General features: G+C 51.7%; 3 protein-coding genes across 12 annotated transcripts; 1 reads left to right on the top strand and 2 right to left on the bottom strand.

Annotated features, from left to right (window-relative positions):
* Positions 1-765: 765 nt before the first annotated feature.
* On the bottom strand, positions 766-8,924 carry CDCA5 (cell division cycle associated 5). 4 transcript variants are annotated; one of them, XM_064287820.1, is made up of 6 exons: positions 8,672-8,924; positions 8,350-8,444; positions 8,200-8,265; positions 8,085-8,120; positions 3,156-3,587; positions 766-2,983 (listed from the first exon to the last, which is right to left on the bottom strand). In XM_064287820.1, the coding sequence occupies exons 1-6, from the start codon at positions 8,715-8,717 to the stop codon at positions 2,903-2,905; spliced, it is 756 nt and encodes a 251-aa protein (XP_064143890.1). In that variant the 5' UTR covers positions 8,718-8,924; the 3' UTR covers positions 766-2,902. The 4 variants fall into 4 exon arrangements, with proteins under 4 accessions (XP_064143890.1, XP_010597364.2, XP_064143891.1 ...); XM_010599062.3 differs by having other exon boundaries at positions 8,206-8,265; XM_064287821.1 differs by lacking the exon at positions 8,672-8,924 and adding an exon at positions 6,951-7,302 and having other exon boundaries at positions 8,206-8,265; positions 8,350-8,366.
* Positions 8,925-8,938: 14 nt separating this feature from the next.
* Positions 8,939-13,473, top strand: ZFPL1 (zinc finger protein like 1). 6 transcript variants are annotated; one of them, XM_064287817.1, is made up of 8 exons: positions 8,939-9,026; positions 9,450-9,559; positions 9,872-9,983; positions 11,422-11,615; positions 11,711-11,783; positions 11,858-12,004; positions 12,189-12,312; positions 12,851-13,473. In XM_064287817.1, the coding sequence occupies exons 2-8, from the start codon at positions 9,458-9,460 to the stop codon at positions 13,035-13,037; spliced, it is 939 nt and encodes a 312-aa protein (XP_064143887.1). In that variant the 5' UTR covers positions 8,939-9,026; positions 9,450-9,457; the 3' UTR covers positions 13,038-13,473. The 6 variants fall into 6 exon arrangements, 5 of the variants coding, with proteins under 5 accessions (XP_064143887.1, XP_010597360.1, XP_010597361.1 ...); XM_010599058.3 differs by having other exon boundaries at positions 8,967-9,135; XM_010599059.3 differs by having other exon boundaries at positions 8,967-9,108; positions 12,851-13,472.
* Positions 13,284-17,046, bottom strand: TMEM262 (transmembrane protein 262). 2 transcript variants are annotated; one of them, XM_010599057.3, is made up of 3 exons: positions 13,777-17,046; positions 13,576-13,675; positions 13,284-13,427 (listed from the first exon to the last, which is right to left on the bottom strand). In XM_010599057.3, exons 1-3 carry the CDS (start codon positions 13,948-13,950, stop codon positions 13,351-13,353), a joined length of 351 nt encoding a protein of 116 aa, XP_010597359.1. In that variant the 5' UTR covers positions 13,951-17,046; the 3' UTR covers positions 13,284-13,350. The 2 variants fall into 2 exon arrangements, with proteins under 2 accessions (XP_010597359.1, XP_023415385.1); XM_023559617.2 differs by having other exon boundaries at positions 13,608-13,675.
* Positions 17,047-17,472: the final 426 nt, after the last annotated feature.

The following is a 17,472-nucleotide window of genomic DNA, read 5'->3' as shown; positions in this document are numbered from 1 at the left end:
CTCTCCCCCTAATGAGACAGGACACTCCTCCTCTCTACCCTGTATTCCCCATGTCCATTCAATCAGCTCCTGTCCCCCTCTGCCCTCTCATCTCCCCTCCAGACAGGAGCAGCCCACATAGTCAAATTGTGTCTCTACTTGAGGCAAGAAGCTCACTCCTCACCAGTATCATTTCCTGTCTTACAGTCCAGTTCAATCCCTGTCTGGAGAGTTGGCTTCGGGAATGTTTCCAGTCTTGGACTAACAGAAGGTCTGGGGACCATGACCTCCGGGGTCCCTCCAGTCTGTCAGACCATTAAGTCTGGTGTTTTCACTAGAATTTGAGGTCTGCATCCCACAGTTGTTCCTGCTCCATCAGGGATTCTCTGTTGTGTTCCCTGTCAGGGCAGTCATAGGTGGTAGCTGGGCACCATCTAGTTCTTCTGGTCTCAGGCTGATGGGAGTCTCTGGTTTATGTGGCCCTGTCTCTTGGGCTCATGTTTACCTTGTCTTTGGTGTTCTTCATTATCCTTTACTCCAGGTGGGTAGAGACCAATTGATGCATCTTAGATGGCCGCTTGCTAGCGTTTAAGACTTTTGGGTTGTTTTTTACAATAGATACAAACCTGTTTAGAACTTGTAGGAAAAAGCCAAGCAAGGTCTCAGAGATAAATGGAGGTTGACCTTGAAAAGAGGGTCCCTCTCCAGGTAGGGAAAGGGGGTAATAGTGGATACGTTTGGGAAGGTTGTGGGAAGAATTGAATGGCCTTGACTTTGTTGTAAAGACTAGAAGGCAAGGATGAGTGCAGAGGATGAGACGGAGGGAAGCTGGTTTGGGCTCCCTGCATCAAGTTGCACGCATGTTCTTGGGCCTCGCTTCAGACCCACTGAATTTCCAGAGATAGGGCCCAGGAAACTGCATCTTTGACAAGCTCCCCAGCTCCTCCCCCAGGCACCCACAGCTGTGGAGCATCTAGGCTGGGCAGCTGCAGGACTCTGGCTCCTTTGAAGGAACCTGAAAGGAAAGAGGCGCAGGGGGATGAAGACTGGACTTGAGAGGGCATTTGGTGCCCAGCATCTCCCCTGGGTGCTGAGGGAGGCTTGCACAAGCAAGGAGACAGGTGCAGGCAGGCCTTGCCTCAAGGTCACCTCTCCAGGCAGAGATGGGTGACCAGACAGAAAAACAGGCATGGTGGTGATGGGGTCATGATCTGCCACAGGGCCCCTGGTGGGAGGCCAGGCTGACAGCCACTGTACAAAGGGAAAACCCTGGTGACAGCCCAAAGAAGGCTTGTTTCCTAGACCTCACAGCCTTGCCTCTGCCCCAATAATAGAAACAAAGTCTACAAACAAGCAGAAATTCTTTAATCTGTTTTTTTATTAAAAACAAACAAACAAACAAACAAACAACTTTTCCTTAAACCCTACATTCTCAGTTGCTCATGGACCGAGAAGTCTGCAGTATGTCAACTCAACCCCATCTGTCTACCCTGAGCAGCCACCACAGGACCAATGCACGTCCCAAGAGCTCCGCTCACCAGAGTGAGGACAAGAAAGCTTCCAGTGGGGTCCAGCTAAAAGGGCATCCGCAGGGGGCTTGTGTGCAGGGTCTGACAAGGCACAACATGCCAAACAGATGCCCTGGGACTCCCAGGCCTCACAAAGGGTTTTATAAGCGCCCACCAGGCCTGTGCCGTTGCGTCCAATTACCCCAACCAAGCACTTGTCTTCCCCGATGTCCTATTATCCAGCAGCCCCTCCACACTTCTTGCTTCCAATTCCATGAACGTGGAAGCACCAAAAGTAATACTGGCCTGGGCTATGGCAGGATGGTAGCATGGTACCAGTATGCAGAAAAGGGAACAGGGGGATATTCCCCCGAGACGAGACCCCTAACTCAGCTCCTGGTACCTTCCTCAGGCAGCATTCTCTTCTGAGAGGCGAACAAGGAAGCTAAAATTTCTATAAACTTCTATCCCTTTCTGGTCATTTGAGAAAGTCTTCCTAGAACTTCACGAGTATAGTTGTAAATGCTGATGGGACTGGGACTTTCCAACCTAGTAACTTTTTCTTCCAGAGCTGAGTAGACCTCAGTGCTTTTTGTAAGAAATGGGTGTGACTGACGAGACGGGGAGCCTTCTGCCATGGGTCCTTCCTGCAGGGTGGCAGGGTGGTAAGGCCCCGTCCTAGCCCCTCAGAGGTGCCCAGGTGAGCCCAGTCCATGGCCGCCACACCCCCTAAAATACACTCATAGCTCCAAGCAGCCAGCACCCCTGGCATTTACTGAGGACCTCAACAACAGAAAACAAGACTATAAAAAAGCTCCTAGTCATAAAAGCTTATGGCCTGAGACCCAACCAAGGCCTCCCTTCCTTCTTCAAAATGTAGACTCTACAGGCCGAGTGCCAGCTTCTTCCTCAAAGATAAAGCTGTCCTCCAACCCAAAGTTCTTTCCTGGACCATCGACATCATCTAAGAGGAACCCCATGGAACCTAAAGCCTCTTTACACAGCTAGGCTTGCAGCTGGGAACCAAGAGCCCAACAGAAGGCAACTAGAGAGAGAGCATCAGAAGCCGGCCATAGCCCTTGGTGCCAGTTTCCATCGGGGCCAGCTCCGAGCAGCCAAACACTTTCCAACAAGAGTAGAGGTGCCCTTACCCTCCAGCCCCTGCCCTTTAACGCCCTCTGGCCAGATCCCCAGAGGCAGAGAGGAAGGGCAAGGGGGCCACATACTAGAGACAGGACCTTGATGAGTGGCCAAGCCAGATGGACCCCATTTCCTGAAACTGAGATGGCCGTCGCCACCTGAACCCTCAGAGGTGGACCCCAGTGTCTTTTCCAGGCTACCACAGGGGGAGGGGAGAAGGAAGCTATGTACAGGGGAGGAGGGGAGAGTCTGGCCAGATGAACCCCCATTTCATCTCATTCAACCAGGAGATCAAACTGCTCAGCAGCTTCAAACTCAGCATTCATGGCCGCGGCCCACTCATCCAGCTCCGATTTCTGGGGGAAGAGAAACGGGGGGCAGGTGAGCGCAGAGGGAGCACGCTGGCGGAGCACCTCCACCTACCCCCGGCAGATGCCACCTTTCCCCCAAACAACAGAGCTGAGCCCAACCCACATGTCTTTGGCTGTGCTGCGTGACAGCAGAGGGAAGCCCCTGCCCCTCACTCACCAGGATCTCTGGCACTTTCTTCTTCTTTCGTTTCTCTTTTGTGATTGGTGGGGAGATCCCAGGGAGAGTTGTATCTGGGGCCCAGGGCTTCACAGAGACACCGGTGACCTCGAATGACTTCGAACACACCACAGGTGAGACTCTGGCAAAATCTTGTGCCACCGGCAGCCCCTCAAAGCCAAAGCAGGACCGGCGGCCTGGGATGGAGGTGGAGCTGAGGGCCTCCAGCCGGCTGTAGGATCGCCTGACTTTCTTAGACATTTCCAAGTCTCTGGTATCCAGGTCTCCGCTCCTGGGGCTGGACTCGACAGTCAGGGGTAACAGCACAGGAGTGGTGGATGGGGTGACAGGCGTGCTACACGTCTTGAAGAGGTCCTCCTTAGTCAGCTCCTTGCTAGGAGGTTTGTTCTCTTTCTCTAACAAAAAAGCAATCTGCACCGGGACAGAAGAGAGACGCCTCCCTGTTACTCAGCTGTACCACCTCCCTCCAGGAAGGACCGGGGAGACTTAGGTGGAAAGACGGACTCACCGGATAAACACTTTTAAAGGAGAAAGAAGAGAAAGACCTAGTAACAAATCAGAACATGAGACAAATGTGGGGAAGGAAGGAAAGAACAATTTATCCCAGCTTCTGAGGAGTCCGCTTTTGTGACCCAAGACTTGTGACCATCAGCTGTCTCCAAAATGTGACCAGAACCCAGCCACCTCTCTGACTGATGCAAGCCACCATTATTTGTCATCTGACCAGCTCAACATCCTCCTAGCTGCTCTTCCTGCCTCCCCCACGCCGCCCTCTCGGGTCCACTTGCCACAGCTGGCAGGCTAATTTTCCTAAAATGTCCATCCAGCCAATATGTATTTACTGACCAACTGCTATGTCCCAGGCATCGTTCTAGGCACCAGGAAGACAGCCAGGAGTAAAACAGATAAAACCCTTGCTCCCACAGAGCTTCCATTCTAGTGGGAGAAAACAGATAACAAGTAAAATCATGTAGCATGTTCGAAGGCATTAAGCACTACAGAAGAAACAGAACGAAGAGTAGCGGGGTGGAGAATGTTACATAGGAAGTCAGTGCAGGCCTCACTGAGAAGCTGACATTTGAGCTACAGCTGGAAGGTGAGGGAGTGAGTCATGCGGGTGTCTGGAGGAAAAGTGTTCCACACAGAGGGAACAGAAAGCACAAAGCCCTCAGGCGAGGGTGCAGTCACGACGAAAGAGCAAGCAGGCTGGTGTAGCCGCAATGAGTAAACAGAGGAGGGGAACTGAAGGGGTTTGAGAGGTAATTGGGGAGGGGGCCACAGGGGGTTTGTAGGACCCTGTGAGAGACACAGGGAGCCTTGGCAAGCTTGTGAAAAGGAGTGGCCTAACCTGACGTGCATATTGAGGTTCGCCTATTGGCTCCTCGTGAGTCCACTCTGAGTTCAAATGCCATTTCCTCAGGGAGACCCTCCCTACACTGACCTAGACAGCTCCTCTTCACCTCTGCTAGTCGTTCTCTGGCACAATGATCTCCTTTATTTCCTGGACAGCAACCACTGCTCTCTGGTTAACTCCTTCACCCCAGCTAGAATGTGAGCTTGGCTTCATCTGATGGGCAGACCCTGCCTGTGCTCAGCACTGACAGCTGAGCCCTGCCTAGAGCAGGAGCTCAATTAGCACCACTGAAAGAACAATGTACGTAAACCTTGACGGTGGCCAGGGCTGGGGTGGGGGGGGGGGGGGTGCGCAGCAGGCAGGACAAACCCTCTCGTGGGAGGTATATTATCAATAGGCATTTCTTGGTTATCAGCTCTGAGGGGAATCTGCCCCATGGGTCTCGGGATGCTGAACCAAACGGGACTCATTCCTGACTACGTCTTCCCCTACAGCCAAGCAGTCATCCAGGTCCTAACAGTTTCATATGCTCAATGTCTCACAACTATCAGTCAATGAACAAGAATAAGTGGCTACCATGGAGGATGTAGTTGTTCCCACACTTCCTTATAGGGGAGAGAAAGCCAACCAGCATGTGACAAACCACCAACCACACATACAGCCAGATGGTGATAATGCCTATGGAGAATTACAGGGAAAAATGTGACAGTGACAGGGAAGGCATCTGGGAAGAGAAACTCTTTGAGCGAAGTTCTGCATAATGGGACAGTCACGTCTGGGCGGTGCTGGGCGGGGGAAGGGGGGTGCATATCACTGTGAGACAAAGGAGTCTATTTAGCCTTTTGTCTCTGGTTCTTGAAAATAACCCATGGGATTTGCCAGCTATCCAGAAATTTATTTTCTCACAATCTAGTAGGCTACAAGCCCAAATTCAGGGCATCAGCTCCAGGGGAAGACTTTCTCTCTCTGTAGGCTCTGGAGGAAGGTCCTTCTCATCAACCTTCCCCTGGACTAGGAGCTTCTCCACGCAAGGACCCCAGGTCCAAAGGATGTGCTCTGCTCCCGGTACTGCTTTCTTGGTGGTATGAGGTCCCCCACTCTCTGCTTGCTACCCTTACCTTTTATCTCTTGTAAGATAAAAGGTGTTGGAGGCCACACTCCAGGGAAACTCTCTTTACATTGGAACAGGGATGTGACCTGAGCAAGGGTGTTACCTCCCACCCTAATCCTCTTCAACATAATTCAATCTTGCCTCATGTAAATCCTAATCTCAGAGATTAGGATTTACAACATATAGGAAAATTATGTCAATCATAAAATGGAGGACAACCACACAATACTCGGAATCACGGCCTAACCAAGTTGACACATATTTTGGAGGGACACAATTCAATCCATGGCAGCACGCTATGCCCGTTTAATGTGTTGGCATGTTATTTACGAAGACAAGTTATTTGCAAAAAATATGGTACTCTCACATGGTTCAGAGAAGAGAAAGAGACGTAGAGAGAATGAAAGAGCCACTGTAGTAAAGATGTTAATTTGAGAATCTGGGTGAAGGGTAAACTTTGTTGTTGTTGTTGGGTGCCATGGTGTCAGTGCCAACTCATAGCAATCCTAAGTGACTGGCCCATAGGGTTTTCTAGGCTGTAAGCTTTACAGAAGCAGATTGTCGGGTGTTTCTCCCACAGAGCCGCTAAGGAGGTTTGAACTGGTGACCTTTAGGTTCGTAGCCAAGCACCAGTCTTGTAATATTCCTAACACTTTTCTGTAAGTCTCAATGTATTTCAACAAAGTTTTAAATATGTTATGTCTAACCTAGTTCTTTATTTTCATGAGTTTTTTTAAAACTGTGTTTTAAGTGAAAGTTTACAATTCAAGTCAGTCTCTCATACAAAAACTGATACACACCTTAATATGTAATCCTAGCTGCTCTCCCCCTAATGTGACAGCACTCTTTCTTTCCACCCTATATTCTGTATTGTCCACGACCATTCAACCAGCTCCTGTCCTCCTCTGCCTTTTCATCTCCCCTTCAGGCAGGAGCTGCCCAGATAGTCTCATGTGTCTCTACTTGAGCCAAGAAGCTCACTCCTCACCAGTATCATTTTCTGTCTTATAGTCCAGTTCAATCCCTGTCTGAAGAGTTGGCTTCGGGAATGGTTCCAGTCTTGAACTAACAGAAGGACTTGGGATGATGACCTCCGGGGTCCCTCCAGTCTCAGTCAGACCATTAAGTCTGGAGTTTTTACAAGAATTTGAGGTCTGAATCCAGCTGTTCTCCCACTCCACCAGGGATTCTCTGTTGTGTTCCCTGTCAGGGCAGTCACAGGTGGTAGCTGGGCACCATCTAGTTCTTCTGGTCTCAGGCTGATGGAGTCTCTGGTTTACGTGGCCCTGTCTCTCGGGCTCATATTTACCTTGTCTTTGGTGTTCTTCATTATCCTTTGCTCCAGGTGGGTAGAGACCAACTGATGCATCTTAGATGGCTGCTTGCTAGGGTTTAAAACACAAAATGCCACTCTCCAAAGTGGGAAGCAGAATGTTTTCTTAATAGATTTTATTATGCCAATTGACTTAGATGTTCCACAAAACATTCCCTAAGCCACCTAGTCTGGGTTGGATGTCCTCATAGCATCTAGTGCTTTATCCCACTGCACACGGTTGTAATTATTTGTTCATTTGTCTTTCTCTGCACTTGACTGCAAACTCCATGAGCTCCTCAAAAGCAGTTAGTATTTCTCATTTATCATATCTTCAGGCAGAAGTTTTCTGTTAATGGAACAACCTTGGGGTTATAGGCTGAATTGTGTCCCCCCAAAATGTGTTATAAGTCCTAATATCTATGTGTGTGGTTATCAACCCATTTAGGAATAGGTTGTCTTTGTTATATTAATGAGATAGGATCAGTGTAGAGTATGTCTTGAGAAATACTCTTTTGAGATATAAAAGAGATTAAACAAGCAAGAGAGATGCAGAGAGGGGAGAAAAGAGATGCCAAGCCACATGAAAAATACCCAGAGGCAGAAGCTCAGAGACAAGGACCTACCTCCAGAGCCAAGAGAGACAGAGACAGAGAGCTTTCCCCTACAGCCAGCACCCTAAATTCAAACTTCCAGCCTCTTAAAACTGTGAGAAAATAAATCTCTGCTTGTTAAAGCCACGTACTTGTGGTATCTCTGTCATAGCAGCACTACAGAACTAAGACACTTGGTAATAACTTCTACGTGATTTATAACAACTATAAATAAAAGCTTTATAACAATCATAAATAAAAGCTGACACAAGATGGGTTAGGAAGAAAGAATAGTTAGGACGTAGCTTAGATTTTAAAAGAAGCTCTAAAAAAAAACAAAAGTAAAAATACACCAGGAGCTAACTATGTGAGGTCTACAGGAAGCAATCAAGACAGGCAATGCATGCAGGTGCCCAGAGGCATTCAAATCCCAACCATTTCGAAGTGAGCTCCCTATGCAGATGTGAGCAGCCATTTTGCCCCGCCCCAGTCCTAGAGTGTCTTGGATTCCTCTCTAAGCAGATGAAAAGGAACTCACCCTAGGGCTCCTTCGAGGCGACTGGACAGCTGGGATCTGCGGAGACAACACTAGTTGATCACCTCGCCAGCCTGCAGTCTTGGCTCCCCCTCCCACAAGCCCCGATAGCCCTCACCTCTACCTCATGAGCCACAATCTTCTTCAAGACGATGGGCTTTCTGGCCGGGGCCGCATGAGGAGCCTGGACAGGAAGAAGGGTGAGCATGAGTTCCACATCAGTCCGGGGGCCTCAGGGCAAGAACTGAGTGAGGAAGCCGGGGCTCACCTTCGGCCAGATTTCCGGGAGGGTGTTGAGGAGATCGGAGCCTGATTTCCGCTGGGATCTCCGCAGAGATTTGGTAGGAGATGGGGACTGGGGACCTGCACACAGAAAAAAGAGGTAGGGGAGGACTCTAGGCCCTAGAGTCTAAGGAACAGGTTCTGGAGAGAGGGAGAGGAGGTTCCCAAATAGGCCGTTTGGGGCGCCTTCCCACGGCCGACAAGCCTGCCTGCCTCGCGGGGTTTCTCTGGGAGGAGGGGTCCTTCCTGCCCGAGAGTGCGTTGCCCAAACGGCCCGGCCTCATCTCTCTCGCGCGCCCTCCACTCACCAGAACGCCGGGCGGCCCCTCCGGACCGCGCCCCCCTCTCAGACATAGCTGGTTTTGGGCTCGATCTTTTCGGCCGCCGCCGCCCCCGGCTCGCGCCAACCCGGAGCGGCGTCTGCTCCAGGAAACGTTCGAATTACCCGCCCTACCAGGAGGAAGCGGAAGTGGCGCCAGGCGGGAGGGCCGCCTGGCCCTGGCTCCGCCCCCCCGCTTCTCGCCGGCTTTCACGTCTGGCGTCAGCAGAGATGTGGCGCGGAGGCGCTGTGGCGTCATCAGCGCGCGCCGCACCCGGAAGAGACGTGGCAGCCGAGGGGTAATCCGAGCGGCCGGAGCTAAAGGGAACAGAGCGGGAGCTCTGGTGAGCATAGTGTCTGTCCTTCTGCTCCTGGAATCACCTCACGCGCCCGTCGGGACCAGTGCCGCGGCCTATCAGTAACACGGTCGGGAGAGTGGGGTTTGTGGAGAAGGTGGGGCGGGGCTTGGAGGGGGTGGGGCTCGGGAGGGGCTCCTGGGGGCGGGACCGGTGGTAAGGGAGAGACGCTGTTGGGGGGCCCTGGCGGGGTGAAGGGGGGCTGGGATCCCGGAGGAATGGGGGTCGCCGGAGGCGGGGTGTATGCAAGGGGCGTGGCCCGGAGTGAGGCGGGGCAGCGAGCAGGAATTCGGGGTTGGGACGAATATGAAAGGTGTTCAGGGGCGTAGGGAGTGGAAAGGAACAGATTTAGTAGCGCACAGTGGCAGTTCCCAGAGCCTGGCTCCCTGCTAACCCAGGCCCTTCCCCCAGGGTCGACCATGGGGCTTTGCAAGTGCCCCAAGAGGAAGGTGACCAACCTCTTCTGCTTCGAACATCGGGTCAACGTCTGCGAGCACTGCATGGTGGCCAACCACACCAAGGTGGGGCCTTCAGGGGAGTGGCTAAACAGGGCGCTGGGGGACAGGCAGTACGGGCTTCCTCCCAATCACTGACTGGGGGGTCTCACACAAGAATGGAAACGCCATGAGAGCAAAGACTTGGTTTCTTTTGTTCACTGCTGTATCCCCAGCATCTAAGGCAGAATCTGGCACACAACAAGTGCCCAATAAATGTTTGTTGATTGAACAGATGACAGGCTGTGTCTCCTCTGTGATGAGAGAAGAGCAGTTGGGCCCTGGGGAGATAGACGGTGGAGCCCCTGCTCCAGTTGTGGCATCTCTTTCCCACTCCAGTGCATCATCCAGTCCTACCTGCAGTGGCTCCAGGACAGTGACTACAACCCCACCTGCCGTCTGTGCAACATGCCGCTGGCCACCCGGGATACCATCCGCCTCATCTGCTACGGTGAGGTCTGGGCACCTCGGGGGGACCAGGGCAGCCTCAGGGCCCAACTTGGTGACTGGTTTCCGGGCCCTCCCTGGGTAGAGACTCCTCAGCCTGGAAGGCCAGAGCCCCAGATTCTAGTCCTCCTGCTGGGACCCCAGGCAAACCATTTTCCCTTTCTAGGCCCTAGTATCTTTCTCTAAAAAATAAAGCTCCTAGTTCCTGCCTTGCCGACCTGGGGCTTTCGGACATTCGGGACCCATTACTGATTCCAAGACTAAAGAGAGAGGAAGTGAGTTTCTAATGGAACTTTTAGCAGATGCCTGGGTCATGACCTTGACCTGCCTCTAGCGTAAGAGAACTTATTTTAGAACTTGCTCGTTCCCTGAAGTTTTTGAAGAAGCTAGTACAAAGGAGGCAGCTCTATGTGGGTATTTCTGAATGTGAGTGCCTGTGTACAGGCAGACCCCAGATTATGAACGAGTTCCATTCAAATTTGTATGTAAGTTGAAACAGTTAGGTACAGATCTTGTCTAATGTCAGTTAGTGAAATGTTTGTCTTAGTACGTAGTACGTAGTGTACCTCTGTATGCATAAAAAACCTTAAACACTTCAAGCCACACTAAAACATCTTTATATAATAACACAGTAATAATGGTAATGTTTTGATGCGCATTGCAAAGTAGCTTTTGTTTGTTATTACGGACCATTGTACGTACCTCGAACTTTTAATATGATAGGCTTTACGGGGCTTGGTTCATAACTGCACATCATACACGAGTCAAATGTTCTTAACCCTGGGATTGCACGTATAAATGCGAGCATACAGTGTACTTTGCATCTTTACCTCAGCGTTACTGTGTTCATTAGCAGTTGTGGGTAGTGGATGGGTGAGTGCACGGATGTGAAAACGTGAGCACAGACATGGTATGGGGGTGCAGAAGACCGCATAGGTGAGTGAGCTAGAGTGTTAGCAGACGTGTGAGTATATAGATGTGTATGTGTGAGGGTGAATGTGCTTGCAAGCACTGATATAAGAAATGGTGGGGGTTTGAGTTTGTGTATATGAGCACATGTATGTTTGTGCCCATGGATGTATGCAGATAGAGTGTGTGCCGGTCTGTATGTCAAGGAACCATTTCAGAAACTGCTCTTGATTAGCTGTTAGCTCAAACAACAATGAGTGCAGGCCCCGAGAGGACTCACTAAAAGGCTAGCTGGCACCTTCTTCCCATCCTTGGGAGCTTGGTTGCACCTGCCTTGGCTTAGTCAGATGGTGGTAACCAAGAAGGCTGAAGGCTTAGGGAGCGCTGGTAAAGTGAAATGGGTGAGGCTGGGAAGGAGAGGTTTTGGGCATATGTGTATGCCTGTAGATATTCCTGTGGTGAGGTGCTGGGACGGGCCACTAAGCCTGGTCTTCTCCCTCATGCCCCTCCTCCCCTCCTTCATGGGCCCTAAGATCTCTTCCACTGGGCCTGCCTCAATGAGCGTGCCACCCAGCTACCCCGAAACACGGCCCCTGCCGGCTACCAGTGCCCCAACTGCAACGGCCCCATCTTCCCTGCCTCCAACCTGGCTGGCCCTGTGGCCTCTGCACTGAGAGAGAAGCTGGCCACAGTCAACTGGGCCCGGGCAGGACTGGGCCTTCCTCTGGTGAGAGTCCCTCTGTCTGACTGTTCCTCTGTCCTGGGCCAGATGAAGGGGGAGGCACCCCTGGGCAGGCTGGTGATACAGATTCCTTCTTCCAGATTGATGAGGTGGCGAGCCCAGAGCCTGAGCCCCTCAACACCTCCGACTTCTCCGACTGGTCCAGCTTTAACGGTAAGTGGTGGCCTCCACATGCTGTTGGGGATTTTGTTTCCCTGCTCTGCTGACAACTCTCTTCCTCCCCCTAGCCGGTGGGAGCCCCAGACAAGAGGAGATAGCCAGTGCTTCTGCTGCCACAGCCTTCTACAGCCAGGCCCCCCGGCCCCCCGCCTCCCCAGGCCGGCCCGAACAGCACACGGTGATCCACATGGGTGGTCCCGAGCCCTTGACCCACGGTGAGCCAGGGAACTGGCCAAGCCAGAGGAGGACAGGAAGGGGTTGGGTGGTGTGTATGAAAGCAGCCCAGGGATCCAGAGCCCCAGCTGGAGGGACCCTTCCCCACTCATACATAAACATTACCTCCCCACAATTCTGGGGTGCTGTCTGCCTGAGCCCATGCTGGTGGCTCCACCCCTGCAGCCTCAGCCCCAAGGAAGGTATATGACACGAGGGAAGACGACCGGGCACCAGGCCTCCATGGGGACTGTGATGATGACAAGTACCGCCGCCGGCCTGCTCTGGGCTGGCTGGCCCAGCTGCTCAGGTACACAGGGTCGGGAGGGGCAAGCCAGGTGGGGCAGGATGCCAGGAAGAGGGGTGAGGGAAGGTGAGAGCCAGAGGCTCCAGGTGGGATGATTTCATGACAAGGAGGCTTGTTCTGTGTAATATCTGCTTCTGGTGTTTGGGGCTATGCAGAGAGCCCTGGCTCAGCAGTAGGCATCTTAGGTCCGCCCCTCTCTGAGACTATTTCTGTTTCTTCACCTGCTACGTGTGAGGCTTGTCTTCAGGCTATTTGATGCCCCTTCCTGCTCTGACACTACCTGGTCCTTGAGACATTTCCAGGTGTGGGACCCTATCAGGTTTACACAACAGTCGGGTGCCTCACCTGGGCTGAGCCTCACAGTAACCCACACAGCGGGCAGGTGTAATCACGAGCATTCCCATGGCACAGATGAGGAAACTGAGGCTCAGAGACGGTGGCACCAGGCTGGAAGATGAGTGTCACGACCAGGGCTTCTCTCTAGGCCATGGGGGTAACCAGGGACTGGAGGCCTGAACGGACTTTTCCCCCATTCCCACAGGAGCCGGGCTGGGCCTCGTAAGCGGCCACTGACCCTGCTGCAGCGGGCGGGGCTGCTGCTGCTGTTGGGGCTGCTGGGCTTCCTGGCCCTCCTGGCCCTCATGTCTCGCCTGGGCCGGGCTGCAGCTGACAGTGACCCCAACCTGGACCCACTCATGAACCCTCACATCCGTGTGGGGCCCTCCTGAGCTCACCTGTGGCTGCGCCAGCCTAGGACCTGGAGGCCAGAGGCGGGGAGACCTGGGGGCCCTTCTTCCCGCACCTCTCCCTCAAGCCTGAGACACTAAGAGCCCAGGCCCAAAGCCAAGTCCATGGGGTTGCTGCAGGCAGGGCCTGGAGTACCTGCAGCCTAAGTACCTATCCTGACCTGCTTCCCCTGGGCCTCCAGCCTCCCACCCCACCCAAGAAGGAGCTGACAGGTGGAAATAAACAACAGACTTTATTAAAACACCGAGCTGCCTTTTCCTTCCTCTTTCGCAGCCCGCCTCCAGTCCCTACGCCTCAGTGGCTCTCCTCCCGATACTGGATGGCCAGAAATTCCAGGGACAGGCGGCTGAAGAACATGGCTCCGTTTAGCACTGGGCGGAGGAGAGAGTGCCCATCAGCCTAACACTCCTGCGTCCTTTCCCTGTCCACCCCCCCGCCGCCCCCACCGCCAAACCCACCATATCTCGGTTCCAGAGCTCCCCGGCTCCTCAGCACAATCTCCCCCCACCCCAAACTCACTCAGGGTGGTCAGGGCAAAGCAGCGAAGGAACTTGTCACCTGTCATCTCAGCCTGGAGTGACCCCATGGCAGCCCAGCAGATGCTGATCACCTGGGAGAACTATAGACCCGTCCAGTGGGAGAGTGACCCCCGACACAGCAGTGGGGTTGCCATCAGCCCCTTGGGGCTCCCCCAGCCAGCCCTTGACCCCCTGGCCCTACTATCAGGAAGACCGTGTAGTGGAAGCTCATGCGGTTGTAGTTGTGGGTGACACAGAAGTTGTGTATGTCGCTGGCAAAGACACTCAGGTGTACGAAGAAGAGCATCAGTGCCGCCACAGTGAGCATCAAGCCTTGTGGAAAGAAGAGCACCGCCAGGCGGTCCTGCCACCGCATCCTGGCAGCCACAGAGACTCAAGTCGGATGGTGGAGCCTGTGCCAGCAGGCACCGCCCAGGAAAGCAGCAGAGCCCTCCTGTTCTAGAGAGGACAGTCTGGAAGAGCAGCAGGCTTCTAGAACCAGGAGGACATAGAAGGGGACAGGATTCCAGAACACAGGCTGGTGCCTGCTAATACGGGGGCCGAGGGTGCTCCGAGTTGTGGAGGGGTGTGCCAGTGAAGGCACTCATCAGCGGGGGCCCATCCCGTTGGTGACAGCATCCCTCAGCCCACCTCTCACACTTGGTATGCGAGTGTGTGTCCTGCGTCCCCTCCACAGTCCCACAGAGGAGGTAGTGTGGGCACATTCTTCAGATGAAGGCAGGGGCTCAGAACAGTCCAGAGACAGGTCCCAGGCCCACGGCAAGTCTAAGATCAGACTAGGACCCAGGTGTGTAGTAGGAGGGCACTGCCAGGTGCGGGGAGGCCCTAGGGTGAATTCCAAGTTCCAAGTATTTGCTCCAGCCCCGAATGGGGAGGACTCAGGGAAGGGACAATAGTGTCCCTTGGCACCGATTCCCAGTAGCTTCCCCATGCCCTCCCCAGATCTGGCCCAAGGCCAGCTGACTCTTTATCCTCCCATGTGTTCCTTCAGGGTCTCCATGCTGACCCATGTTCTCTCTGCCATTATCCTCCCATGTGTTCCTTCAGGGTCTCCATACTGACCCGTGTTCTCTCTGCCACCCTCAGGTGCCCAAAGCATTTTCATTCCCATCACTTGCATCTTTCCAGCAGCTCAGGAGGAAGCTGGGGCTGGTGGTATATATCCTGTTTTGCACATGAGTGTGAGGCCCAGAGAGGGACTCTTGCTCTTGCTTTCACAGCCAATGAATGAGGGAGTGAGCGCTGAAACTGAGGTTCTACCTGAGGCTTGTGAACGGGCAGGGGCAGAGGGAAACCAGGAAGAAAAAGTGTCGCCCATTCATGTAAGAAGTGAAAAGTCCAGGTGTCAACAAAATAAGCTGGAAAAGCAGCCCCAAATGGTGTGGCGGGACACACAAGCTCCCAGGAAGTGAAGTAAGAGAACCGAGGAGGAAAGCATTTAACGTCAGCCGCTCTACTGCCTTTCCTGCCTGACGGGCTGCCCTGCAAACTACTTCCCAGGCCAGGCCAACCCAGGAAGTCCTGTCTCCTAGAAGCTGGGTTAGGGGTCCTGCACCCACCATCTGTGCTCGCTGCCCAATCAGTGTTATGAATCACAACAGTCCCTCAGACCCCCATCCTTACCACAGTAGAGGGGGTGATACCCTCAGTGTCCAACCAGGGTCCCACTGCTGAAACTCCTGTTTTTACCTTAGCTCTCATTTGAAAACAAATGATTTTTTTATACGTTAGGTTCCTAGCTCAATGCTATTTAAACAAATTACCCAAGTAATAAATGAATGTGTTCTTGTCAAAGATTTGAATAATACACAAGCATATAGACGAAAAGGTCACAATCACCCTCTTCTACCCCCACCCCAACACAGGTAACCCCTTCAACCATTTGGTGAGTGGGCATCTTCTGGCCCCATCTTTATGCAATTTCATACAACTAGGTGTACATATATATATGTAATTTTAAAGAACGTTTTAAAAAATCACACTGTGTTCTCAAAGTATAATTTTCAAAAACTTAAAACACGACTTCTAAGTACGGAATGAACATATAACTACAGTTTATAAATTCATCAGTGAGGGGGTTCCCACTGAAATGGCAACTGGGTAGGCATTTCAACAGGAATGTTAGAATAGGTAGATTTATAACTGGTTGATGTCCCACAGGGCAATGAAAACTATAACCTTTGAGGTTATCTGTTCTATGGGATATAAGTATTTTTTGCATCTCTCCTGGACAGTATCTACAAGTTAACTTGTAATTTCATAGCCTAAACCCTTAAAAACCGTTAGTCGTAAATAAACAAATAACATTCCTGTGGGTAATAACCCTTGGGCGGGCTCATGGAAACAATGCCTTAGTATGGCGTTGAAAAGATTATGCACTCAGCCTTATTTCTATATTTTGGATAATTTTTCTTACCGGTATTCTGTAACTTTTTTTTAAGTTTATAGAACTCTACAAGGAGATCAAACTTTTATACTCTTCATTTTCTCAAGATGATATATTTCCATAGGCTAAAATGTTCATTTGTATTTTTGTATTTTTTTATTAATTTTTATTGTGCTTTAAATGAAAGTTTAACAAATCAAGTCAGCCTCTCACACAAAAACCCATATACACCTTGCTACACACTCCCAATTACTCTCCCCCTAATGAGACAGCCCGCTCTCTCCCTCCACTCTCTTTTTGTGTCCTTTTCACCAGCTTCTAACCCCCTCCATCCTCTCATCTCCCCTGCAGGCAGGAGATGCCAACATAGTCTCAAGTGTCCACCTGATCCAAGAAGCTCACTCCTCGCCAGTATCCCTCTCCAACCCATTGTCCAGTCCAATCCATGTCTGAAGAGTTGGCTTCGGGAATGGCTCCTGTCCTGGGGCAACAGAAGGTCTGGGGGCCATGACCACCGGGGTCCTTCCAGTCCCAGTCAGACCATTAAGTCTGGTCTTATGAGAATTTGGGGTCTGCATCCCACTGCTCTCCTGCTTCCTCAGGGGTTCTCTGTTGTGTTCTCTGTTAGGGCAGTCATCAGTTGTAGCCGGGCACCATCTAGTTCTTCTGGTCTCAGGATGATGTAGTCGCTGGTTCATGTGGCCCTTTCTGTCTCTTGGGCTCATAATCACTGTCCTTGGTGTTCTTCATTCTCTTTTGATCCAGGGGGGTTGAGACCAATTGATGCATCTTAGATGGCTGCTTGCTAGCGTTTAAGACCCCAGATGCCACTCTTCAAAGTGGGATGCAGAATGTTTTGTTAATAGATTTTATTGTGCCAATTGACTTAGATGTCCCCTGAAACCATGGTCCCCAGACCCCTGCCGCTGCTACGCTGGCCTTCAAAGCATTCAGTTTATTCCGGAAACTTCTTTGCTTTTGGTTTAGTCCAGTTGTGCTGACCTCCCTGCACTGTGTGCTGTCTTTCCCTTCACCTAAAGTAGTTCTTATCTACTAATTAGTGAATACCCCTCTCCCACCCTCCCTCCCCCCACCTCGTAACCACAAAAGAATGTTTTCTCAGTTTAAACTATTTCTCAAACTCTTATAATAGTGGTCTTATACAGTATTCGTCCTTTTGGAACTGACTAATTTCACTTCCTTTGTATTTTTAAGCAGCCCATAGATTCAGGGGTTGGTGTCCTTGGGTGATGCAAATGGTTAAAGTGCTTGGTTGCTAACTGACAAGTTGGAAGCGTGAGTGCAGCCAGAAGCTCCTTGGAAGAAAGGCTTGGCAATCTACTGAAAAATCAGCCATTGAAAACTTTATGGAGCACAATTTTATTCACATATGGGGTCATCATGAGTCATAATTGATGGCAACTAATTATGAGTTGGAATCCACTTGACAGCAGTGGGTTTGGTTCAGGGGTTGGCATACTTTGTTTAAAG

Source organism: Loxodonta africana, chromosome 7, assembly GCF_030014295.1.
Source record: "Loxodonta africana isolate mLoxAfr1 chromosome 7, mLoxAfr1.hap2, whole genome shotgun sequence".
Lineage (NCBI taxonomy): Eukaryota > Metazoa > Chordata > Mammalia > Proboscidea > Elephantidae > Loxodonta > Loxodonta africana.
This window is presented reverse-complemented; position numbering and strand designations above follow the sequence as displayed.

Bases quoted from the DNA above. Each gene is read 5' to 3' on its own strand.
- ZFPL1 (XM_064287817.1), top strand. From the start codon at position 9,458: ATGGGGCTTTGCAAGTGCCCCAAGAGGAAGGTGACCAACCTCTTCTGC. The intron at 9,560-9,871 runs GTGGGGCCTTCA...TTCCCACTCCAG, and splicing joins TGGTGGCCAACCACACCAAG to TGCATCATCCAGTCCTACCT. The intron at 12,313-12,850 runs GTACACAGGGTC...CCATTCCCACAG, and splicing joins TGGCTGGCCCAGCTGCTCAG to GAGCCGGGCTGGGCCTCGTA.
- TMEM262 (XM_023559617.2), bottom strand. From the start codon at position 13,950: ATGCGGTGGCAGGACCGCCTGGCGGTGCTCTTCTTTCCACAAGGCTTG. The intron at 13,676-13,776 runs GTAGGGCCAGGG...ACGGGTCTATAG, and splicing joins ACTACACGGTCTTCCTGATA to TTCTCCCAGGTGATCAGCAT. The intron at 13,428-13,607 runs GTTCCTTCGCTG...TCCTCCGCCCAG, and splicing joins GCTGAGATGACAGGTGACAA to TGCTAAACGGAGCCATGTTC.
- CDCA5 (XM_064287820.1), bottom strand. From the start codon at position 8,717: ATGTCTGAGAGGGGGGCGCGGTCCGGAGGGGCCGCCCGGCGTTCTG. The intron at 8,445-8,671 runs GTGAGTGGAGGG...TTCTGTGTGCAG, and splicing joins AGGGGCCGCCCGGCGTTCTG to GTCCCCAGTCCCCATCTCCT. The intron at 8,266-8,349 runs GTGAGCCCCGGC...CTTCCTGTCCAG, and splicing joins TCCCGGAAATCTGGCCGAAG to GCTCCTCATGCGGCCCCGGC.